This window comes from Dama dama, chromosome X (genome assembly GCF_033118175.1).
Source record: "Dama dama isolate Ldn47 chromosome X, ASM3311817v1, whole genome shotgun sequence".
In the NCBI taxonomy this organism is placed as follows: Eukaryota; Metazoa; Chordata; class Mammalia; order Artiodactyla; family Cervidae; genus Dama; species Dama dama.
In genome coordinates this window covers 24036283-24062383 of record NC_083714.1, presented here as the reverse complement: position 1 = coordinate 24062383, position 26101 = coordinate 24036283, and the positions used below count along the sequence as shown (strand labels likewise).

General features: G+C 46.9%; 1 protein-coding gene across 1 annotated transcript in view; it reads left to right on the top strand.

The window, feature by feature from the left end:
- Positions 1-26101, top strand: part of TMEM255A (transmembrane protein 255A) — a 48988-nt gene that overhangs the window by 19272 nt on the left and 3615 nt on the right. Inside the window, exons 5-8 of the mRNA XM_061137461.1 lie at positions 3799-3867; positions 6109-6197; positions 13401-13563; positions 20129-20272. Coding sequence (XP_060993444.1) covers positions 3799-3867; positions 6109-6197; positions 13401-13563; positions 20129-20272 — 465 coding nt within the window. The remainder of the gene's footprint in view (positions 1-3798; positions 3868-6108; positions 6198-13400; positions 13564-20128; positions 20273-26101) is intronic.

Sequence of the window (26101 nt, the reverse complement as noted above, 5' to 3'; positions counted from 1 at the left end):
CCTCCCATACTTAAGAGTCAGTCCCTCACATGCCTAGCTTAGTGGAATTCACAGTCAGTGTTGGCCTGTAAGGATATCATTTCTGGGAAGGGGGAAAAGTATGGGGTGGGAGAGAGAGGTTTTTTGCCCAGTTCTCTTTTTGGACCAAGAATACATTGGTTCCTATATCAGATCCATCCCTTATTATTTTAGCTGAGAGCAGCCATCTTTTTCTTTTTGAAAAGGCAAATGACACAACAGGAACTTGTGACATCCACTCTCCTACCACCCTAAACACCTTAAAAGAGCGATTCTATAGCATAGGCGATTTTCACATATTACCCTCTGAGTATACCTACCTATTTTTGTAGCATGTTTGCAATCAGTCATAGTATTGTGTGCTATTTTGTTTCAACAGGCGCCATCTTAATGACAATAAATCTGTGTTTTTGTGTGGTGGATTTAGCATTTCAGTGTGCCTTGACATCTATTATCTCATTTGAGACCCACAACCATCCTGTGAGATATGTAGGGCAGACATTATTATCCCCATTTGACAGCACTCTTCACTCCGAGGCAGTCTCCATGGCAACACAGGCCTAGTGGCCAAGAAGCCTGTGGTAGATTTTCATGGCATCATGAGCTGAAATGGCTTCCTCCTTTCCCCTCCTATTCCCACTTCTAATTTTTTTTTAAACAGCTTTATTGGGACATAGTTCACATCTCATTTAATTTACCCATCTGAAGCACATAATTCAGTAGCTTTTGGTACATTCATGGATATGTGCAAACTATCACCAAATCAATTTTAGAAGGTTTTCATCATCCCCCAAACAACCCCATACCCTTTAGTTATCACCTAATCTGCCTGCTCCCCCAAATCCTAGGCAACCACTAATCTACTCTCTTTTTCTATAGATTTCCCTTTATTAGTTAACATTTCGTATTAATGGCATTATATAATATGTGGTTTTCTGTGACATCTTTTACTTAGTATAATGTTTTCTACATTCATCCATATTGTACCATATGTCAGTGCTTCCTTTCTTTTTATGGCCTAATAATATTCCATTGTATGGATATACCACTTTTGTTTGTTCATTCACCAGTTGACAGGCATACAGGTTGTTTCTACGTTTTGGCTTTTATGAATAATGCTGTTATAAACATTTGTGTACCAGTTTCTATGTGGACCTATGTTTTCATTTTCTTTGTGTATATACCTATGATTTGAAGTTTTGGGTCATATGGTAACTATATTTAACCTTTTGAAGAACTGCCAATTTTCCAAAGTGGCTGCATCATTTTATAGTTGCACTGGAAGTGTCCAAGTGTTCCAATCTCCTATTGTTAGCTGACTTTTTAATTCTAACCATCGTAGCAGGTATGAAATGGTTTCTCATTGTGGTTTTGATTTGCATTTCCCTGACTCCTAAACTCCAAAAGGTTTTGATTGGTGGCCTTAGCCAAAAGGCAATGGGAGAAAAATCCAAGTTATATTTACTGGAAGTTTCTTCCAGCCTCTGACTCTAGGTCATCTGTACCTCCTGCTGGTAGTGGCCTGCAGTAGAACATTTGATTAAAGGTTTGGGGTAAAGCTAGATGAGTCTTTGAGAAAACCTTTTTGCCTACACTATACCTGTCCTGAGACATCTACCAGTCCTCACTGACACCCAGTTCTGTTTTTTTTTTTTTTAACTTCCATATGTGACATGACCCTGCGAAATTTTGAGGAAGGAGGATTTATTAATCAATGGTGATATCTGTTGGCCAGCTTAAATGAAAGGCACATTTGGACCCCAGCACTGTTTGGGTGGGTTAGAACCAGCCTTTCCTGCTGTGGAGCCCCTTTAGCCTCATGGTGCCCCATCCTTCTGTTTATTTTTTGGCTGCATCCCATGGCATGTGGGAATCCAGTTCTCTGACCAGGGATTGAATGTGTGGCCCCTGCAAGTCTTAACTACTGGGCCACCAGGGAAGTCCCACGGTGCCCTGTCCTTTGGCTCAGGGGCATATGAGCTTCACCTACCTTCTGACACAGCCCTCTGAATGTGTCTCATTCCTTCTCTCCCTTGTCTCCAATTTCCTTCCGTTCCCCTCCCTGAAGATAGCCATTAACTAGCCGGGAAAGTCACATCACCTTCTTGTGCCAGTTTCTTCTCTTCTACCTGGATGTAATAGGAACTTAGTTACCTCAGGGGTAACATGAGGACGGTATGAAATCATGGGCGTCAAGGCCTGAGAGGGCCTGGCCCTGAGCACTCAGACTCTCAGTGGAAGGCAGCTGGTGGCCAGCGCTCCGACCGGCCATTGCTCGCCCTTCAGACGTAAATAAAAGGCTGTCGGCGGGCTCAGTGGCCTTTTCTTACCTGCTAGTCACGTGGGCTTATTCCTCCCCTGGGGCCTCAGTGCAGAAGGGCAGCCACAGGCAGCACATGGGCCACCATCACACACACACACACACACACACACGTCGATCTTTGTTTAAGCAGTTGGCAGCTGAATGCTCTTTGTAGGACCAGGAGGTCAGGAGGTTACAACCAGCACATTGAGCCTCCCCCCCGCCACAACCGCGGAATGATAACTACTTCTACCATTGCCCAAATGGGGACAATAAACCCTGCCAGTCGTGACCATGAGAACCCTCATGCCTTTCCAGCGTGACTCCAGGCTGAGCCCCAGGGCAGGACGCTTTGAGAACACAGAGCAGCTAGGTAGAAGCAACTGGACGGGGCAGCAGGCAGGGAGGCAGGGGGCACATGGGTGTCAGGTACAGGAGATGCTCAATCACACGTGTGGGGGAAAGCAGCCATCAGGATGATTGGCAGTGGTGAGAGAAGTGGGTTCAGTGGGGATGGGGCAATAGATAAACTCCCTTGGCCAGGGTGCTTTGGCCCACCTCCAAAGGTCAGTTTGTATAAACTGCTGATCCTCTGCTAACCTGCTCTTGGCTGAAGGCCCCTCCCGCTCAGGGGATGTTTAATGTCCTGTGAAAGTTGGGCAGCATCCCCTGCCTGCCACCTTCTGGGCGGCACAGGGTGGCATCTGTCTGTCCCACCCCAATGCACACCACCCTCCTCCCCCCACCCCCGTGCCTGAGAGCTCCCTCATAGGAAGCTGGCCAAACCAGCAGGGCTAGTCAACTTTTCCTGGGCTTTAGCAGTATTTTGGAGTTCGCTGTCTTTTTCTAATCTGTGTAGTTGAGTGAAAATGGCTCATAGTTCAGTTGAGTTAAAACCTAGTGTGGGCTCCGTGGCTGCCCGTCTCCCTGGGATTTGCTTCCTGAGCTCTTCTTTCTGAAAAAGCTATGGCAATGACAACAGGGAGGATGCGTCAGCCTGCCCTGGTCCTGTCCTCAGGTGATAATGAGACCTCATTGTTGGAGCTGGCCTCCCTCCATCGCGGAGTGTCGTGTTGCGATCACCTGGAATTTTGACTCCTGTTCCCTGGGGATTCTTTGCAAAGACTAGACTAGAAATAAAAGAAAACCATGTAAATCCATGGCTGATGCATGTCAATGTATGACAAAAACCACTACAATATTGCAAAGTCATTAGCCTCCAACTAATAAAAATAAATGAAAAAAAAACCAGAACGGAAATTTTAAGAAACGCATTTCTCAATCAATTTCCTAATTTCTCATTAACTAAGTGGCCCAATAGAAAGTAGTTATTAGAACATTTTTATCTGATCCTCACAGAAATTAACCCAACACTACCTACTCTGGGATGTGTGTGTGTTAAACTCTTACCCATCAGAGCACTTGCCGCTTTGTTTTCCAAAGCCCAAAGCCTTTTGGTTTGCTGTTTCCCTTTCCAGGATCTGAAGCCCCTCTATGCTAACCGGTGCCACTATGTCCCCAAGACATCTCAGAAGGAAGCTGAGGAGGTAAGAGCCAGAATGGGGTTACCGCCTTACCTTTGGGAAAAGTCTCCTGTTCTGCCTAGAACCCTTTTTCTTTGACTCTCTTCCCGAGGCCTGCAGCTTGCTGTGAGGTGTCTTTAGTTGGTTTGTTCAGTGGTTCAGTTCAAGGCAAGGTGCTAATGGGGCCACAGTCATAAGTTAGCGCTCCTGAGGCCTAATCAGATTCGCTTTGTTCTGTGGTCACAGGCTGCCCCTCTGACCCCAGCAGGCAGCCTCTCTGTTTGTGGCTTTGATCCTGAGAGGGACAGAGGAGAGAGTACAGAGGCCACAGGGCAGGTCCTTCCCCACGTCTGCATCTGCGGAGGATGGGTCAGCTGCCTGGACCTGATGTCTAGCTGGAAGTAAAGTGGGAGGCCCACCAAGTCAGCAGGCTGGACCCAGCAGACAGAGCCTGAGTCTCATATGCAGGAGGGGTCAGGAGCCAAATGAATGTTATTGAGAAGCCTGCTTCAGTTTGAGGCTCTGGGGCAGCTGTCAGCCTGGCCCTGACTCCCCTGGTCTCATGACACCCCCAGGAGGCCAGTCTGATGATGCTTGAGTGGACACGTGAGGTGGTGTCTCTCCCACCCCACACAGCTCTCCTTGGGTCCCTGTCACCTCATGGAGAAGCTGAGGCAGTGGGCAGTGAGGTGAGGTGAGGCTTCAGGTCATTCTCGGAGAGCTTTCATTTCAGCTCACAACCACCCCTCCCCAACCCAGAGAGCCCTTTAACATGAACTTCTACTGTATGCTTCTAGCAACATTGACCATTTGGTTCTCTGCTACTGCTGCTAGGTCGCTTTAGTCGTGTCTGACTCTGTGCGACCCCATAGATGGCAGCCCACCAGGCTCCCCCGTCCCTGGGATTCTCCAGGCAAGAACGCTGGAGTGGGTTGCCATTTCCTTCTCCAATGCATGAAAGGGAAAAGTGAAAGTGAAGTCGCTCAGTCGTGTCCGACTCTTGGCGACCTCATGGACTGCAGCCTACCAGGCTCCTCCGTCCATGGGATTTTCCAGGCAAGAGTACTGGAGTGGGGTGCCATTGCCTTCTCCGTTTGGTTCTCTATTAACCTCAAATTGAGAGTCAACCCCCACTCTGAGAATAGTTAGAAAAATGGTAAACTTGTGATTGTTGGAAAAGGGTGAGAAGTGGATGTAAAATGGTGACTGCATTCCATAAAATGAAACGGCATCAGGCGAAGCCATTTCTCTCTAAAAGCCAGTGTGAACGGTGCCTGGGGAGGCCGGCAAAGCTATGGCCCTGCTCCCAAGGCGTTAGGGCAAGTACTTACATGGTGACTTTGCCACCCACTTTCCCCACTTTCCTTCCCCGACCAGCAATTCACTATTTTTCCTGACTATTCTCGGGTTAGAAAGAAGTAGAAAGATGTACGTGCTGACAGCATGTCAGAAAGGCTTGAGCTTTTGGATGAAGGACCCAATATAGAAAAAGTGCCTGTTTACCACCCATGTTCTATGTAACACAGCAAAACACATTTACAAGCACTTCGTTGCACCTGTATTGGGGTGGGGGGAGCCTGGAAGATTTCTCACAAACAAGAGACGGTAAACGGAAATTAATTTTTCCTTTTTTTTGTGGGCAAACTCAAGATGTATAAAATGTCATTGTTATTCTCTTGATTTCATCATGATCGCATTCTTGTGTTACCTTGGTGACTGTAAAAATATGAATGATGACTTCCATAGGTTCGCTTGTAACCCTGGTCCCCCTAACCCTATTTTTCCTGTATAAGGTCATAAGTTCCTCAACCAAAAATTCTCCTTCCGCGAGGGTTATGAGGAACCTTACGCAGGCAGCTCGAGAGGTACCAGTGCACTTCAGAGTGCATGTGACTGCCCTTCTGTCTTCCTTCCCTAATGTGGTCCTCTTTCCTCCTGTACCCTGATTCCCCGTCGTAGCCTCATTTCCTACCGTCCATTTGTTCTTCTGTCCGCCCTTCCATCCGTCCTTCCTCCTCTCCATCTCCACCCTCCAGGGATGGGGCGTTGAGGGCTGTGGCTGAGGCTGGATGTGAGCCCAGCTCCACAGTGACTTGCCTCATGCACGAGATGAGCCAGCCCAGCTCCATCCCGGCTGTGCTTCAGTGTATTCATTTCACAGCCATCCTTACCGTCTCCATCAGTTCACTAGCTCGCACTGCCAATCCCAGAGGGTCCTGCTCCCATCCAGCGCCAGCTCACCTGCTCACTGCTGTGTGTCCACAGGTGAACTGCCCTCACCTCAGCCGTGGATTCTGCACACCTCGCATCCGGGGCAACACCTGCTTCTGCTGTGACCTCTACAACTGCGGCAAGTGAGTGCCAAGCCCCTGATGGTGTGACCACCATGGGTATGAGATGGGGGAAGGGTGCATGGTAGGGATCAGAGAAGCAGAAGACATTGGTGTGTCCATGGATTTCAGCTGGCAGGCGTTACCTGCCGTCTCTGTGCCAGGCAGCATGCTAAGTAAGTGCTTTCAGAGTGCTGATCTCATTTCATTCTTACCCATGATTTATGTACAATTATTCTTCGCATTTTACAGATGGTAAGACTGAGGCTCAGAGGAAACAGACAACTAGTCCAAGGTCACACAGAATTTGAGGTAGAGGGTAGAGGGAGGGTTCACACCCAGTTCTAAGTCCAAGTTCAACAATATTCAACAAACAGTTATTGAGCATTTTCTCTGTGCCTGGCCTTGTTCCAGATGTTGGAGATTCAGCAGCAGCAGCAGCAAAAAAAAAAAAAAAAAAAAAATTCCTTGCCCTCATGGAACTTAGATTTTATTAGGGAAGATAGTCAATGAACACATGAATATGTAACATGCCAGGTGTCAATCAGAGCCCTGAAAAAAAATGAAGCAGGAAAGGTAGGTAGATAGTTTCAAAGTGGGGAGTGTGAGTGCCATGTTGGATAAAAGGAGCCAGGGAAGAGCTCTTTGAGGAGGTAAAATTTGTGAAGAGATCTGAATGATGCCAGAGGGCCAACCAAGTAGATACTTGAGGAAAAGAGTATCCCAAGCAAACAGAACAGCAAATGCAAAGGCCCTGAGGCAGGATCAGGCTTGGTGGTGCTAGTTCTGCTACAGCCACTCTGGCGCTCTGCCATTCAATGTTAAAACATGATTTATTCTCTTTCAAAACACATTTAGATGCCAGAAATACAGAGCCCTGCTGAGAAGCTTGTAGGTCAGCAGGGATGACAGACTTGTGAGCCATTGATTGCAGTCTAGTGAGAAGTGTAGTGGGGATCTGGGGAGGTCCTGGGGAACCTCTCAACGCAGATGACTGGAAGCCAGAGTTGCTGGTGGGTGGGGGGAGGAGGCGTGTCAAGGAGTAGGGGGTGTGGGATCTGAGGCTTAAAGGATAAGGCGGGAGTTAGGAGCAAACTTAAATTAGGGGTGGAGATGGGGAGGGTCTTCCCAGCATTTGTGGGGGTGGGGACGGTTTTACAAGGTAGTAGGAGGTGAGGAGTAGAGCTCTAGTCACACACCAGACCATAGGAATGCTTTTGGACTTGACCCTGTAAACAACTGGGAGCCACTGAAGGATACAGCATGGTAGATGGATTTGAGTGGCTAGAGACTGGAGGCAGCGAGGGGGCCACTGCCAGAGTCCAGGCCAAAGGGAATGGAGCCTAGATGAAGTTGTTGTGGGGATGGTGGAAGGCAGGGAGTACTTGTAAGAGGAATGTAGAAGGTGGAGTAGACAGGAGTGTGTGAATGCGTGATGCAGAACATAAGTAAATGGCCCTGCATGTCATGCACGTGTTTTCTTCCAGCTCTCAGTTCAAGGGGACTGAGGAGGGGAAGGGAGGAAGGGAGGAGTTGGCAGAAGGGGCCTGGATGGAGCTAGATCCAGAGGGGTCAGATGGATGCACTCCTCCTCACTCACACTCCTTACTCTTGGTATTGGGGGACCAGTTTATTCACTTTGAGGATTAAGACCTGACAGACAAGAGGCAGGGGAGGGGGAAGGGGGAGCAGGAGGAGAAGGGGGATTCACTCCAGCCTGTTTACTTTCTCTGCTATCACTGGTCTCATTTTGTTAAAAGATTTGGCAGTGGAGGAAGAGAAACTGAAAGACTCAAATGAGGTTTGGGGATTATCTGGGAGGTTCAATTATTCATGTTGTAATAATAACTAACACTTGAAAAGGACTTCCCTCCTTAGCAGTGATGGAGAGCTGGCTATAATTGTACTTCCTAAGCCCATCCTTCCAAAAATGATCAAAGACATGTAAAATAGGTCCTAGGGGATTTGGGGTTATTTTACTATCTTTCCTCTTGCCTCCCCTTATCTGCCTCCCTCCCCCTGCTCAGTCCACCCCTCTCTTTTTTACCTCCTCCCTCCTTTTGACAACCTGTCCTCTGGCCAGGTCTCTTCTCCCCTCTCCTTTTCCCTTCCCAGGCCTCCTGAGATCCCAGGAGGTGAGAAGAGGCCTGCTGGGAGGGCTGACAAGTGATTCCTCGCAGGCACACCTTTCTCTCTGCCATTAGGTGTGTTTCTGAAAAAGGTCTGAATAAACTAAATCCTACTTTAATTTCCATTTAGCTGAGCCCTTAGGTGAACTTTTTTTAAAATGGAGACTCAAGCCCAATTTATCTTCCTGTCAATCTGAACTTCATAAGAAGTGACTTTCTTAAAGCAAGTTATGCCAGGGTTGTCTTCAAGGCCCTAAAGAAATTTTATGAGGAGCTCTGCTAAAACTCTGGACTCCCTAAAGACAGCAAACATGACTTCATCTTATCTGTATCCTCAGGCTCCAGCACAGGACCGGGCTCGATTAAAAAACCTGATGACAAGGGAGTGACATGTATTGGAAAGGATCAAAAAGAGGAACACCCTTTTCTCCAGGAATATAAAGTATTGGACCAGTCGACTAACAGGGCTACGGGTGGAGAGTGGGGGTGTGGGGTGTGGGTACTGCTCCTAAAGACCTTTGAGCTGGAAACACTGCTCACCCACCTGATGTCTGGAGACCAGCTTCAGGCGGTCATTGAGTCCTTGCCCAGGTCTATAATGTTGAGATTCCAAGGGCAAAGCCACCAGAAAAGTACTTCCTGAGCTTTTCATCAGGAAACCGTCCCATGCGATCAGAAACCAAGGCTGTGAGACTTCAGAGGCAATGATCCTACAATAGAAGGAAAAGATTTTCCTTGACCTGAGGCTTTTTCCAGCCAGCCCGAAGGAGACCTAACCTCCAGGCCTAAATATAGCTAGCTGCAAGCCTTCTAAGGCTCGGAGACTTTAATTTTGCCGAATGCATATTTGTTTTCCTCACACGAAGCCTATTTTTAATCAATTGCCAGCTCCTCCAGTCCATTTCCTGGAAAGGAGGCCAAGAAAAAAAAAAAAAAGTGGGAACAAAAGCATCAGGCAGTCATTTGTAGGGCACTACGGAAACAGAGTTTCTACTGTCCCCTCGAAGCCACAGACCTTCTTTGACGTCAGGGGCAGTGAGGTTTTAACACCAAACCTAGATGATTCCGTTTCAGCCTGTGCAGGAAGGTGGTTTCTTTAGGATACAGCTCCTCAGCGGCTGCCTTCTAGCCTTCCCTTGGCTTTGGAGAGGTCAAGTCAATATCACTGGTTTTTGTTGTTCAACCTACAGGAAGCGAAAGGAAATGGGGGTGGTTTGTGAACTGCTGCCACTGGTAATAAAATGAAAGACGATAGCTCGCTTTCATCCGCTCCTCCCTTTGGCGAACTTTTTCTTGAGCTCTTACCATGTGCCAGGGACTGTTCTAGAAGAACACATACTGATAAGATAACATTTTGCCCTTAAGGAACTGAGTTTACCAGGGGGATCATGGGGAGGTGGAGAAGTGTGCCCAGAGGTGGTGCAGAGCCTCTATCTGTCCACGGGGAGTTGGTGAATAGTTCTAGGCCCTTATGGAAGAGCAGAAGGATGCCCTTCGGCTTTATCCAAGATCTGGTGCCTCCTAATTTGTTGAGTGGGGACTGAAATGAAGAGAGGTTATCTGTTTCTCCAGATATACCCAGCAAGTTAAGAGCAAGTGGGTGAAAGCCCAGATTGGGTAATCAGTCTTACGATCTGTCTTTGAACTCAATTACTCATTCCCCAAGTATCTGTTGATGACCCACAACAATTCTCTCACTGAGCTCGGAGGCAGTGAGGGAGATACAACAGAAGTGTAAGAGATAACCTTGCCCTCCAGAGGTTAGAATTTAGATGAAGCTATCATGTCCACCTTGGCCTTGGTTGCAGCTTCAGCTCTGATTAGGCTCCAGGTAAACATCGGATCAAATGAATAGCTGCATTACTGATATATGCAAAGTGCCAAACTAAGAAGAACAGACTGAGGTTGTGGGAGCCCAGGGATAAAGGTGATGAATGGGCACTGGAGTCCTTGAAGAATGAGATGAGTGTGTGGAAGCTCTGCGCAGTGGGAGAGATCAGGAGAGGCTGAGAACAGAAGGCAGTACCTCCCATGCAGGGGGAGAAATCTGAACAAAGGTCTGGAATAGTTTAGTTTGGTGCTTCTGAAGACCAGCCTGACTGAAGTGTGGATTCCATTTTGGAATCAGATCATGGCAGACTGAGGAATTGGGGCACATTTTCCTGAAGGTAATGGAGAGCTGTGGAAGGGTTTTGATTAGCTGAATGACTTAGTTTTTTAAATGTGTTAGGAAGCTGAAGCAGGCTGTGGTGGGCTCTGGCAGGAGACTTGGCAGTCATGAAGGTCTGAGGGTAGGAGCTGTGAGAATACAAAAGATGGGATTTCAGAGAAAGTTCTGCCCGGAGACTGAACCAAATGGAATCATGAATCTCAAACAGAAACAAACCACATTAATTTGCTAAACCCTTAACCAGATCTAGTATTAATGTTCTTTTGCTTCATGGCTCTGTGAAAATAACATAGTAGCTGCTGAACACGCTCAAACTGAAACCAAACATATATTCTCTACAATTATTGAATATTTTTCAACAAACTACTAACCAAGCCTCATGTTGTGGTCTGTGTCCTTAAAGCATCACTACCTTTAAGAACACAATTCAGGGGTTTGAATCATTTTGCCAGAGGCTGGCTCTTAGACGGGGAAAAAAAAAAAACACCTACTTGTTCAGGTGGTAGAGTACTTCTAGAGTACTTATATTGTGCTAGAATACTACTTTCGTGCATTGACTTGTGAAATCCCCCAGGCTCAGAGAGGTTAAGAAAGTTGCTCAAAAAAAAAAAAAAAAAAAAAAGAAAGTTGCTCAAGGTCAGACAGCAAATAAGTGACAGAGCCAGGGTTCAAGTGCAGTCTGATTCCAGAGTCTGCTCAGCTGTACTGCCCGTCTATATATCTACAGGTGTTACCAGCCTGCCCTTGGTGTATTAGGACATAAGCACTTCACTACTTTCAAAGATAACTTGGGAGAAGTCAGAAGCTGATTCTCAAGCCTCCCCTGCACCCCTACAACCCTACACTCACCATTACACACATGGCTGCCCTTTACAGGGGAGCATCCCTGTAGAGCGGTGCCTTTTTGAGCAGTAAGTCATCTGTGTATCTTCCTTGTCCCATCCCCAGGCCTGAGTACTGTGCCCACTAATAGGAGGCTCTCAGTGTATGCTTCCAGGCGGTGCCCAGCTATGTTCCCCAAAATCCTGAAATCCAGTCCAAATCCTGATGAATTGAAACACTGTTAAAATTCCACTGGGGAAGCTTACTATTTAACACAGTGGGTCTCAAAGATCAATGAACTCAGTTAATACAAATCCCAGAACCTAAACCCCCATGGCCTCAGAGTCTGCATGTTTAACCATTTCTTTCTCAAAGATGCATGTGCACACACAGAGACGCACAGAGACACTCACGGATAACACTCCGACACACACAGGCTGGCACACAGACATACAAACACAGATGATTTTGACACAGACTGTCCCATAACCACACTGGTTTCAATTCTTTACAGATACACTGGTTTTAAAGAATTCTAAGATAATTCATCCGTGAAGTTTAAAAGTCTTGTGTGAATAATCTCTCCCTGATTCATTTTGGAGGTTAACCTTTAGTTTTTTGTTTTTTGTTTTTCATTTTTGGTGTTCTTATAGCAGGAGAGTCGCATGTAACAACCATCCTGATGCCAGGGTGTTCGGTTGTAAGTTTAAAAATCACAGTGTTTGAGATTCATGATTGATTCCAGTGTCCAAGTTGTAAAATAATTTGCAACGGCCAGGAGGACAGGAACTTTTGTTTAATTAATTTAACAGGTAACACCTTTCCTCAGTGTGTTTAAATGTGTGGAGAGATTTCTCTTCCTCTTTTTGTAAAAGCCTCCAATCCCATCGGGTTAGGGCCCCACCCTTAGACTTTAAGGGCTTCCCAGGTGGCACTAAGTAGTAAAGAACCCACCTGCCAATGCAGGAAATGCAAGAGACTCAGATTTGCTCCCTGACCTGGCTTCGATCCCTGGGTTGGGAAGGTCCCCTGGAGAAGGGAATGGCAACCCACTCCAGTATTCTTGCCTGGAGAATTCCATGGACAGAGGAACCTGGTGGGCTGCAGTTCATGGGGTTGCAAAGAGTCAGACACAACTGAGCACTTAACAGTATCCTATACCTTAGACCTTATGATCTAATCTTAATTTATTATCTCCTAAAAAGCCCTTCTCCAAATACAGTCACTTTGGAAATTAGGGTTTCAATATATGAGTTTCAGAGGGGGACACAATTCAGTTCATAGCAAGTAGTGGGCTAGAGACTGACGGAACTGGATGGGGGATTATCTTTGGACAGAGTGGTCAGGGAAGCTCTCTGTGAGGAGGCGCTATTCAGATTTTGTGCAGGAACTCAACTTTAGTACTTTATTGGGACGTTGTTGGCATTTCGTTTTGTTTTGAGAAAGGAAATACCGAAATCACTGAAGCCTGAATTCAGATCCCAGCTCTACCGCTTACAATTTGAGGAAGTTCCTAATATCTCTGTGCTTCAGTTTCTTCATCTGTAAAATGGGAATGGGGGCTAATACTTACGTCTTAAATATTATAAGGATTCACAGTGCTGCCTAATAGAACTTTCTGTGATGACAGAAATGCTCTGTCCAGTACGGTAACCAGCCACTAGCATGACCTTTAAAAGTGAGGCTGCTGAGCATTTAACATGTGCCTAGTGAGACGGAAGAACTGAATTTTTAACTTAATTTTAATAGACACCTGTTGACTAGGAGCTGCCGTAGAAGCACAGGTGTGATGTATCCACGTCTGTAAAATGCTTAGCCCTGTGCCTGCACACAGCAGGTATTAGTAATTGCCATCTAGGATTAATGTTAGCAATGTTAACAAGTATTTCTCTGGCAGATAGGAGGGGTTTGGGGGATGGGGATAAACAGCAGTGACACTTTGATTCATTATACTATCTTGATCCCCAAGTGCATTCTTGGCTTCCATGTCCGTTATGATAGTGTCGCACGTGACCCCCTGTCTTTTCACTGGGCTGCATGGTAGCCAAAGCCCTGGGGGACAGCCTGCTCCTTGGCGACTGACTGGGTGCCCTTCTCCCCTTCCAGCCGGGTAGAGATCACTGGTGGCTACTACGAGTACATCGACGTCAGCAGCTGCCAGGATATCATCCACCTCTACCACCTGCTCTGGTCTGCCACCATCCTCAACATCGTTGGCCTCTTCCTGGGCATCATCACTGCCGCTGTCCTGGGCGGCTTTAAGGACATGGTAAGGAAGGAAGTAACTTCAAATTTCTACAGAGGCCCCTCTTCCTGTAAAGGGTGGGGCAAGGCTCAGCGGGTGGGGGCCATGGGGACCCACGTTTTAAAGGGAGGAACAGAAACCATTGCTTCAAGAATGTAGCTGCCTTGCGGGGGCGGGGAGGGTGGGATTTCCTGGCGGTCCAGTGATTAGGACTCCGCGCTTTCACTGCCCAGGGCACCGGTTCAGTCCCTGGTCCAGGAAGTGAGGTTCTACAAGCCACATGGCATGTGGCACAGCCAAAGGAAAAAAAATGTAGCTGCCTTCAAACATCTTAAATCAAAGGAGCCAGGTCATGTCCTCAGCCTGCAAACATGTCTTGTTAACATGAGACATTGCCTGTGTTTTTGATGCACATTCTGGGGACGGGTGGGGTTCATGCTGGTTATGTAAACATAGCCTGTCATTACCCCCACTCAACCCACACACACTTTTAGTAGAAAATCTTTTGGGGGTAGTTTTCCCTGTTACAGACTTTGGGAGAGCTGGAAGGAAAGACGTTTTTAGCTACAGGTAAGAAGTATGGCTGTCTCCCCCTCCCCAGGAATTTCCTCCTGCAGTTTCTCCAGAAAGAGTGAAAGTGAAAGCCCAGCCTCAGGCTGAGCTGCTTGTCCATATTCATGTGGGTGTGAATATGCACCTCAGGGCTCAGCACCCAGTAGGTCCTCCATAGTCCTGGGGGCCTTCCCTCTTTTGCTTTTAAAGCTTTTGTTTGCTTATTTAATAAGCCTTGATCTCTAATTATAGAGATAATAGCTTTAGAGCTCTGGTTCTCAACCTGGCCTCCTATTAGAATACAATCACCTGAGGTGCTTTAAAAAACCTGCCGGCCTGGGCCACTCCTCCAGAATGCCAATTTAATGAGTCTAAATTGAAGCTCAGGCAGCAGTACTTTTAAAAAAGCCCTCCCGGTGATTCCAGTCTGTGGCTACACTGCGTGCATGCTCTGTCACTCAGTTGTGTCTGACTCTTTGCGACCTCATGGACTGTAGCCCGCCAGGCTCCTCTGTCCATGGGGATTCTCCAGGCAAGAATACTGGAGTGGGTTGCCATGCCCTCTTCCAGAGGATCTTCCCAACCCAGGGATTGAAGCCACTTCTCCTGAGCATCTCTTGCATTGCAGACGGAGTCTTTATTGCTGAGTCACCAGGGAAGCACCATGGTTGAGTAGGGTTGCTTTAAAGGAATGTCCCACCCATGTCTAGGAAATTATTTTGTGCCTAAAAAGGGCTTCCCTTGACCCCAGAAATGACACAGATAACCCCTAGGCCCTTGGCGGTTTCTGTCCCATTTGGGGCATGGCTGAGGAACTGGCGGCTGAAAGTCAGTTTGTAGTTTGGGCCTGGATCGTCAAAAGGATGAGTAATGGAAACTGAAAGTGGAATAGGACCACAGAAGAGAAAAAAAACTGTAGTTTGTGGCAACAACTTCCCAGCAGAACCGGGCTGACTGATAAAGAATCCACCTGCCAAGGCAGAAGATGCAAGAAATGCAGATTTGATCCCTGGGCCGGGAAGATCCCTTGGAGGAGGGCACAGCAACCCACTCCAGTATTCTTGCCTGGAGAATGCCATGGACAGAGGAGCCTGGTGGGCTACAGGTCATGGGGTCGCGAAGAGCAGTTGTGACTGAACACACATGGACACACACATTCATTATTTCCACACCCCTTCTCCCATTCAGGAGAGCTCAAGCCCTAAGCCTGGTGGAGGCATGGGGCTAGGGTGGGGGGCAGCTTGGAGGGAGAAGGCTGTCCTCTCAGTTCGAGCCTGAGGGAGCTTTGGCATGAGAAAGCTTCTTCAGAAAAGCTGTTTCTGAATTGGGGCTTCTTTGGAGTGCACTTTGTCCTTTTCTTTAAAACTTGTGTTGGAGTATAGTTTCTTTACGAGGTTGTGTTACTTTCTACTGTACAGCAAAGTGAATCAGCTATACATATACATATATCCCCTCTTTTTTTGGATTTCCTTCCCATTTAGGTCACCACGGAGCACCAAGTAGAGTTTTCCCCAGGGGACAGACGAAAGCAGTGGTCTTGTGTAGACTCTGAGCCGCTCTGACTAGAAGCGAAGCTTCTGGTTGGGGTTGGCGAGTTGAGATGGGACATCCGATGGGTGTTAAGGGTTCTCTGAATTTTCTCTGAGCTCTGAGACGTGGACAGCCAAGCACCCTGAGGCACAGAGTGACTGGCGGCCACCTGCTAGGTTCTGTGGGGCTCCTGCAAGGACCCCTGTCACAACTCAGTTGACCGTTGATGTATAGATTTATTTCTGAACTCTTTTAAAAAAAATTGTTGAGGTATAGTTGACTTTACTATAGCATATTAGTTTCAGGTTTACCATGTGGACTGTTCATTTCACTGTGACCTTTGATCTCTAGGGGAGTAAGGGGTTTGTTGACAGTCTGTCCTGAGAGGTGGCAGTAATGGCTCCTTTACTCTCTATAAAGGGCTTTTGCACAATTCCTTTCTCCGCTCCTCCCCCACTACTACCACCTCATGAAGTATTACTCCCACCATTAACGGTTGAGGAATCAGGCCCACAGGAAGTCAAGTGACCTGCCCTGGGCTAAATAGCAGAGCTGGGAGTGGAACCCAGGTGTGTCAAATGCCAGAGCCTTTGCTCCCACTGCTCCATCCCAGCTGCCCCTGAGGAGCACTTGGCCAGCCCTTTCTGGTTCCATACGTGTTTTAACAGACATCACCTCCTTTGTTTAGTTTCTTTAATTTTAAAAATTAAAGGCCAGTTGTTTCCAACTGTTGGGAGCTTCTCTGAGAAATGAGGAGAGTGAGGGAAGACCTGAGCCTCATCCAGTGCCAAGCCTGGGAACCCAATAGAGGGACAGTGGGGAAAACAAAAGATGAAGGCAAAGAGCAGAGGCAGGAGATTTGATTCATGACAGGAGAGAGCAAGTATGAGCTATATACTACGACAGGGCACCAAAGAGGAACCATAGTTTTGATCGCTTTATGAAAATGAGACATGGTGTAGAAAATCCTGGAACATCAACCAGAAAATCCTTGGCCTACGTCCAAACGTGCTTGGTGCCTCGTGATGATGTGTCTCCACCCTGAGTAGAATGCCTTGGGGGCCTCAGGGAGGCCCAGGGGTGCTGGCTGATGAAAGGCATTCCTGAGGAGTGAGGCCAGGAGCCAAAGGCTGTGAGCTGGCAGCCTTCAATGGGATCAGCTCGGAGCACTGTTTCCAGAGTTGTGGGAGCCTGAAAGGAAAAAGGACGTCTTCATTCCCTGACCAGAGGGGCTTGGTGCCAAGGATCTTGAAGAAATGTTGGATGACCACAGTGTTTGTGGCTCAAAGATATGAGAAGTTGAGATGAATCATAAGAAGTAATAATATCTTGCCAGTTTTTGCTAGTGTCTCTGGTGTAAAGTAGGGAGAAATCAAAGTGGTCTTCTTTCCAAAGTCCACAATCATTGTCTTTGAAGGGACTCAGTTCTGTCTGGGCGAGATGGATTTGACTATTTCCTATGCCTGGAGGAGGAAATGGCTACCCACTCCAGTATTCTTGTCTGGAGAATCCCATGGACGGAGGAGTCTGGCGGGCTACAGTCCATGGGGTCGCAGAGAGTCAGATACAACTGAGGCAGCTTAGCACAGCACAGCACATTTCCTGTGCTTGTGAATCACTGTTTCACTGGAGCTCAGAATGCTACTCATCAGAAGTGGAGATCTCATAACTTAAGCCCCAGAATTATTGGTACAGAAACACACATTACTATATACACACATGAATAGAAACAGAGCCCAGATTTATTGTAAAAGCAGAATTATGGATTTAAAACTGTAACCAGACCATGCTCTGGGACAATCCCTTTTGCTCCTTCCCTGCCCCACTCCCAACTTTACCCCCCTTGACACTCTCAACCTCTCTTGGTACCTTGTCCATTTTCTCTACATCCTCTGCACCTTTCATCTGTGGCTCTCCTGTGCTTATTTCATTTCCCCCCATGTGTTTCTTTCTCTATAATATTCAACTTCCTTTCAAAGAGGATCCTGCACCCCTAGCCTTGCTACACACACAAAACCTTCTCTAGATAGTTTATATTCCCTGATTGCTTCTCTGTGGTTGCGTGTGTGTGCTCAGTTGTGTCCCACTCTTTGTGACCCTACGGACTGTTGCCTGCCAGGCTCCTCTGTCCATGGGATTCTCCAGGCAAGAACACTGGAGTGGGTTGTCATTTCCTCCTCTAGGAGATCTTCCCGACCCAGGGATTGAACCTGAGTCCCTTGCGTCTCCTGCACTGGCAGGCAGGTTCTTTACCACTGAGCCACCTGGGAAGCCCTCTCTTTGCATAGAAGAGCTGGTTTCGTTTTGCAAGAGTTGGAGGGTGTGGTTTTAACTGGCACAAGGCCGAGGGAACATGATTTCTGGGACTTCCTCAGGGGTGACATTTCTTCTTGGAATCCTGGTGGAGAGGTAAGGGCATTGCTGATCACTGTTTCTGTAATGTGAGCCAGCCTTTGGAATGGTCAAGACCTCAGCCCTCTCCCACACATGAGAGAGGCTGAGAAACATTTCTGTGGTTGTCTGTGAGCAGCATCATAATGACTGAGGTTTGTAGCTCTTCAAACCTCCTAGAGATGTAAACAGTAACCCACTCCAAGGAAGAGAGCAACAGACTGTGTTGAAACTTGCTCTACGGGAGTTTCCTCTGCCAACACCCCAACATGGTTGCCTGTGCCATTGCCAAAGCCTGCCCACACATTTTCATCACTTGAGAGGAAGCTTCTGCTCGCCGTTAACACAAAGTAGATACATACCAGAAACAAGACACGTGGACTTTGTGGACAGCTCTAGATTACACGCACGAACAGAGGCGGTATCAATGACATGGACCATGGAAAGGACATTTCTCCCACACCTTGAGCCATGTGGCACTCATAAGGTACAAAGCCCAGTCCTGCTTGGGAACTCATGCGCAGCGGTGACTTCCTCTAGCAGTGTTTTGGCCTTATTGAAATCTGGACTCCCATCCTAGACAAGATTGGCTTTAACCCTTGAAGGGCTACACACACCACCATGTTATAAAAAGGGTATTCAATTCTTTCTGCATTGTTTTATTTTCCCAAAAATGTGTGTGTGTGTGTGGGGGGGGTATCAATATACTGTACTTGGTCTTTCTTGGTTTCAGTGCTAGGGTTTTGCCTCCAGCCCACAGGGCTGAGGCGAAGTGAATAGTTTCATGTGTGCCTGCGAGCTCCTTAGCGAGGTTGGAATCTGCAAGAATCCTTACAGTTTTTACAAACTCTTCATGATTGATCATATTTTTGTCACAGTGAGAGCAGTAGTCTTGTTGGTTTGACATTTTGTATTGGGGGGAGGTTCTCAATTTATTTTTCATTTGTGTTTTTGAAAGTCAAAGATTTCAACTATTCTATTGGTTTGAATTTTTCAAAATAGTGTGGGGAAATGACACAAGTGATACATAGTAGTTGTGAAAACTTTGGCTTTATAATTAAGAGTAAAGAGTCCCCATTTACTTCCTAATACCACTGCCCTCCCCAGAGACAGCCATAGCTAACAGTTTGTTGTGAATCTTTCCAGATTAATTTCATTGACAAGTGTATATTCATATGTAATTGTTTGGGTCTTTACATAAACTGAGATTATGCTATAGTAATAGAACATGGTGACTTTTTAAAAGATTTTCTTTTTAGAGCAGTTTTAGATTCACAACAAAACTGAGATGAAGGTACAGAGATTTCCCATAAACTTTCTTCCCCGACACACAGCCTCCCCTGTTATCAACATCCCCCACAGAGTGGTACATTTGTTAGCAAGGATGAGTCTATATTGACGCATCATAATTACCCAAGGTCCATAGTTTACCTTAGGGCCCACTCTTGGTGTTGTACTTCTATGGGACATAGAATATTGGACAAATGTATTGGACAAATGAGTTCTATCGGACAGGTGTATAATGACATATATCCATCATTCTGGCAGCAAACAGTGTTTTCACTGCCCTAAGTAGCCTCTGCGTTCTTCCTGTTCATCCTTCTTCCCAATCCCAACCCCTGACAACCAGTGATCTTTTATTGTCTCCATAGTTTTGTCAGTGGCTTGCTTTCTTAAACATTGTTTTTAAATTTCATTTTTGACTGCATGCAGGCTTTCTCTAGTTGCAGTGAGCAGGGGCTACTCTTCGTTGTGGTGTGTGGGCTTCTCATTGCCATGGCTTCTCTTGTTGCAGAGGCTGGGCTCCGGGCTCTCAGGCTCAGCAGTTGTGGCATCTGGGCTTAGTCATCTCGTGGCATGTGGGATCCTCTCGGACCAGGGAACAAACCTGCATCCCCTGCATTGGCAGGCAGATTCTTAACCACTGAAGTACCATGGAAGCTCTGTTTTTGTTTTTTATGTTTACAGATATATTCTGGACAACTTCCCTGTCACTAACTATAGGTGCACATCATCATTTATCAACAGCTCCATAGTATTCTGTGGTATGGATGTCCCATAGTTTATTTAACCATTCTGTTAGTGATGAACATTTATATTGTTTTTGGTTTTACAGAACCCAACTCTCCCAGCACTGAACTGTTCTGTTGAAAATGCCCATCCAACTGTTTCTTACTATGCTCGTCCTCAAGTGGCATCCTACAACACCTACTACCATAGCCCTCCTCACCTGCCGCCTTATTCTGCTTATGACTTTCAGGTATGTTTTGAGAGAAAAAAGAACTTTCTGTTACCCTTGCTCTCGCTCATCCTCTCTTATTCTCTCCCTAATTATGGATCCTTCCTAATCTATATGAGGTAGCCAGGCTCTCCATCTCACAGCCTGTGGGTACCTGCGAAGCTTAAGGACTGCATAGGCAGGCAATGATGGGGAAAGACACAAGAGGAGATGCAGAAGAATGATGGACAAAATGGGGAGAGAAGGAGATAGGATTCAGATGTCCCAAGTGGCGTTGACCTCCCGTGAGGTACTCTTGAGTATGTCACCACAGACTCCTGTCCAATGGTGGCTTTTTCCATTTCTCTGCCACAGGAAGAGGCTTGTCTAGTCCTGTTACATAGCACAAGGACATGCTGAGTCACACAAGGGTTTGAATCAAATCTGTAATGAGAAAGCAGTCCCTTCTTTTTTTTCTAGACTTCCTAACTGGGCCTATACCGAGAAAATATTTTTTATAACACCCTTCTCCCTTCCTTTTTAATTTTTTTTGCCTTGTTATCATGTGGGTCAGAAATAGTGTTACCAAATTTGCACTTTCCCATTTTCCTTTTGAGCTAAGATGAAGCACAGAAAAACAGAACCCAAAAGGCACTTCATTAAAGGGAATTCATTGTACGTGGGCAGAGCGCTGAAATAGACACTTCAGGAAAACAAACGAAATGGTCTTTTAGGCATTTACAGTGATTATAAACCCCGGACCACAGAAGAGTGGGATTCCACTCGAATCTGGTTAATTCAGGATTTGGGGACCAGGGAAATGCCTTTGAAAGGAGGCAAACCCATAATGAATTTCATTCTATTGACTAAGAGTCCTGAATGTTCCAAGGGGACATAAAAGCATGACTGTTTGGGGGTGCTTCCAATTAACCAGCCAGTTTAGAAAAACAGAGCCCTTGGAAAACCTAGTTTCTGCCTCAGATTAACAAAATAATTGAAACTGAAAACCCTCCCCATTTAGTTGAGTAAAGTGTACTTTGGTTTGATTTAGACACTGTATGGGCAGGTCTAGGACTCTATACCGCAATAAGAATACATCTCTATAGTGTGAATGTGGACTTGTTCACTGTCATAAAATATAGCACCAGCACAAGGAGGCATCCATTAAAGCTTGGGGGAAAGTGTTAGAACTTGTTTTAAAGCCTACTGTATTCACAGGTAGACAACTCAGGGAACTTGTTCCCCAAACAAATAATATAGACTAAAAAACACAAATATTCTCTGAAAGGGCATAGATAATTGCAGTAGTGACAGGGGCAAAAAGGAATCCTTTAAGAGAATTCAGGGACATTGAACCTAGCATGAGAGGGTCACCATTCTTTGAGGCATCCATAACCAAAAGTCATCCTGGGCTAGAGGGGCCACTCATGGCTCCCAAGAGGCTGCTTCCATTTTTTTTTATATGGAAGTAAATTATATTGATTAGGTTGGTTTTTGGACTTTTCACTTTATAACAAACCTCTGGAGTAGGAACAGTAACCTCCTTAGTAATGGCTGCTGCAAACTCTTAAGATAGGAAGTCCCTGTTTATGTAATGGAGCTATCTTTCTGCCCATCATTACTCATTCCAAACCATCCCAGGCATGAAAACAAGGTTGCCCAATGCCAATGGTGGCCCAGACTGTTGGTTTCAGTTCAGTCAGTGTTCCCATGTGCCAGACACTGTAATCGGAGCTATGGATGTAGAGTCTGAGTGAGACCTAGGCCCTGCATTAAAAGATCAGTCTAAGGACCTGAGTGGGGATACCCAGGGGCAGCAGTGAGGACAAGGATGTATATCCAGGTCTGTCTGAGGCCAGAGACTGGCTTGGGGGATTCTTGAGGGAAGCTGTAAATCTGAGCACAGTATCGATCTTTTCCCCAGTTAGTTTCAGAATATTTCCATGTTTTACTGCCTTAAATGATGGGCTTTCTAATCATTACTCAGAAAGGTTCTCTTGACTCGCTCTTAACCATGTGATTACATGGCTCCCCACTCCAAGGACTGCTGGGCCACTTCTTATACCTCTCCTGGTTCTTTCCAGAGGTTCAAGCTGTCTTTTATATTTCCCTTTTGGAGACTTTCTAAAGTTGTGGGTTTTAAGGGATATGATTTATTTATTTGGCTTCACTGGGTCCCCAATGCAGCACACAGGCTCTTGGTTGAGGCACGTGGGCTTTCTCTAGTTACTGTGTGGGCTTCTCTAGATGTGTCACATGGGCTTAACTGCCCTGTGGCATGTTGGCATGTGGGAATTTAGTTCCCTGACCAGGGATCGAACCTGTGTCCCCTGCACTGGAAGGTGGTTTCTCAACCACTGGACCACCAGGGAGATCCCTAAGGGATATGTTTTTAAGTGGTATTTGTTTCCCTCTAGAACTTAGACAGCATTTCATTTTAGTGTTTGAATGGAGCTTTCTTTTGTTCACCAAGTTCCAGTCCCTTATCGTTTCATACAAGGAAATACCAGTCTTTACCCAAGAAAGCCAGGAAGATTAGGGCCATCTGCTGTGTTCCCAGATAAATGGAAAGCAGTCAGCAAAATGCATACCAGCTCTGACAATAAAAACAGCAGAAGCACAGACCTAACAACAACATCCAAAAGCCAGAGCTCCATTATTCTCTTAGATTGTATTGGGGGCCCAAATAATAGCAGGAAAATAGACCTTTCTGGGCTTTGTTCTGAATGATTTCCCCAATTTGATCATTTCCAAATAGAACTATTTATGTCACTTTGAAGACTTCTCTCTCCCTTTTTACCCCTGAGGCTGATGAGATTTATAGGGTGTTCTTTTAACCCTGCAAAGTCACACCCTTGTTGGGCAGCTGTCCAGTCAGGAAGCTTGGGAAGCATTTCTTGTGGTCAGATGGGAGTGAGGACATGGATCTGGTCAGGTGGCCCTGAGGATGTCGTGAGGGCTGAGCTTGGAGAAACAGGATTCTTGCAGACATTGGACCTGAAGCCAAGGCTGTCAGTGCCTCCTTGCTTACCTTCCTGCACTCACTTCTCTTGTACCTTGCACTCACTTCCAGGTAGCCAGGAAGTCCATATCCTGTAGGGTATGAAACATCAGTTTCTACTTCTGCTGGGAAATTCAACCCTGTGTAGCTTTGGGGTCCGCTTCCCTGGGGGCTCAGTGGTAAAGAATCCACCTGCCCAATGCAGGAGATGTGGGTTCAATCCCTGGGTCAGGAAGATCCCCTGGAGAAGGGAATGGCAACCCACTCCAGTATTCTTGCCTGGGAAATCCCATGGACAGAGGAGCTTGGAGTGCTACAGTCCATGGGGTTGAAAAAGACTCTGACTTGCCTCCCAGCGCTTTCAAAGAGAGAGGCTAAACAACAACAAACTTTGGGGTAAATCCCTTAACGATTCCAGTCTGACCTACTGGGCCAGAACCCCTACTTCACTCTAACCATGTCCCTGTCCTGTCCATTTGGTGAATCACCAAGTTTAGCTTAAAACAAGAGCCTTTGCAAAATGCCACTGCCTCTGTGGATGGTCTTTATTAAATCACAGAAAGGTACACTAGGTTTTGATGCAGCCACTGAAAAGGATCCATTATAAACTGGGCCTACTGAATGAGAAGGTGGAGGCTGTCTTGGGGGAGGTGGTAGGTGGAGCAGATGACTGACAACCTTAGAAGGCTGCCACTGCCACTCAGCCTTCTATTTCCCCTCTCCTGCCAAGCTTCTCCTTGCCTCTCCTCTCTCTCGTTTCTGATCCCTCCCTTTGCTCCACTCTTCTCTCTGTCTCTCCTGGGTTTGCTTTCTGGGCTGGAAACAGAAAGTGAAAGTGAAGTCACTCAGTCGTGTCCGACCCTTTGCAACCCCATGGACTGTAGCCCACCAGGCTCCACGGTCCATGGGATTCTCCAGGCAAGAATACTGGAGTGGGTTGCCATTTCCTTCTCCAGGGGATCTTCCCGACCCAGGGATCGAACTCAGGTCTCCTGCATTGCAGGCAGACCCTTTAATCTCTGAGCCACCAGGGAAGTGGAAACAGAGGGGGAATGCGAAGAAGCAAGAGGCCCTGGATTTTACCCTTGGAACACAGCATCTTTTGCTGGTGTAACCTTCATCACCCGGCCAGTTACAGGGCTCTTGAGGGAGTCATTGCCTCCCAGCGCTTTCAAAGAGAGAGGCACACGTGACAGAAATGCACATGGGTCTTGCAGAGTGTGGGTCCGCCTGGGGCAGGGAGGGGCAGATTGAGGCGGGAGAGGAGTGTCTGCGAGGGTGCTCCCACCTCCTCTGTCCCTGCAATAAGCCACCCCAGCCTCTCAGAAGCAGCTCAGGAAGCTCGGAACCCAGCAGTAGGCTATTTAGATGCTTTTCATGCTTTTCATGCTTTGTGGTGTGAAAGGATTCAAAGCTCTGTTCTTCTGAGTGGCCCGTCCTGTCCCGTTAGTCAAGTCTTAGGCAGGAACTAAAATGCACGGGGCCTGCTCCCCAGCTGCAACAAAGCCGAAGCTTTCCCAAGGTGCCTGCCTGTTGCTAGGAAACTGTATGCTGGTGCCCACCCCCTCCAACCCCGCCATCCCAAGGGCGGGGGGGGGGCGGGGGGGCGGATGTGTGTGTGTGTGTGTGTGTGTGGACTACCGCCTGTTAGCTCCCTCGCTCTGCCATTTATCCCTAAGACTCCAGCATCATCAGAGGGCAGTGAGAAGCATCCCACCCCCACCTCCCTAAATACCTTCTTATACGGGAAACTTCTCTGGTAGCTCAGTTGGTAAAGAATCTGCCTGCAATGCAGGAGACCCCGGTTTGATTCCTGGGTGGGGAAGATCCCCTGGAGAAGGGATAGGCTACCCACTCCAGTATTCTTGGGCTTCCCTTGTGGCTCAGCTGGTAAAGAATCTGCCCACAGTGCGGGAGACCTGGGTTTGATCCCTGGGTTGGGAAGATCCTCTGGAGAAGGGAAAGGCTACACACTCCAGTATTCTGGCCCAGAGAATTCCACTGGACTATAGTCCATGGGGGTTGCAAAGAGTCAGACACGACTGAGCGACTTTCACTTCACGGGAAACTGAGAGGTGAAAACCCAAGGTGGCTGTACCACCCTCTCTTGGGATCAAAGTCTACAACTGCCCCCAGCAGCCTGTTACTGCCTCTCAGGACAGAATGGCCTTTAGCTCCACCTTCGAAACTTGCCTTCCCTTCTGTGTCTGTGGGGCAGAGAACTGGCCTTCTGACTCTATCCTGGAGCAGGATTTAGAAAGGCAGAGTGTCACATCTCTGGACACAGAGATCTTGTCTCTGGTGGGAATTTTGCTTTCCTCTCTGGTTTAAGAGGACAGTGAAAGCAACAGAGGAGGAGGGAGAGAGAGGAGAGATCATGAGACCAATGTCAAAGGAAGCATATCTCTTCCTGGAGGGAGAAGAAATTTGGAGATTTTTGGAAGCAATCTGGCTTGTCTCAAGTCAACTGCCTCAAGCTCTTTTATCTTTTTTTTTTCTGCTGCACCATGCAGCATGTGAGATCTTAGTTCCTCAACCAGGGATTAAACCCGTGCCCTCTGCATTGGAAGCATTAACCACAGCATTGTAAGCCTTAACCACATAACCAGGGAAGTCCCTCAAGTTTTTTTTTTTTTTTTTTTTTGTCTTTAAAGGCTTTCCATGACCCTGTCATTCCTTCTCTTAGATCAAAAGGGTGGATGGGGTGGGGGAGGATCAGTCCTGACATTATGTGGTAGGAGACAGAGATTTCAATGTCTAAAGCAAGACCTAGAAACCAGGATACCCCTTTCTAAGGAGTGCAGAGGTCAGGACTAGGGATAAGGAGAATCAGCCAACTGGTCTCAGGCTCCAGATACCTCCTGAATGTT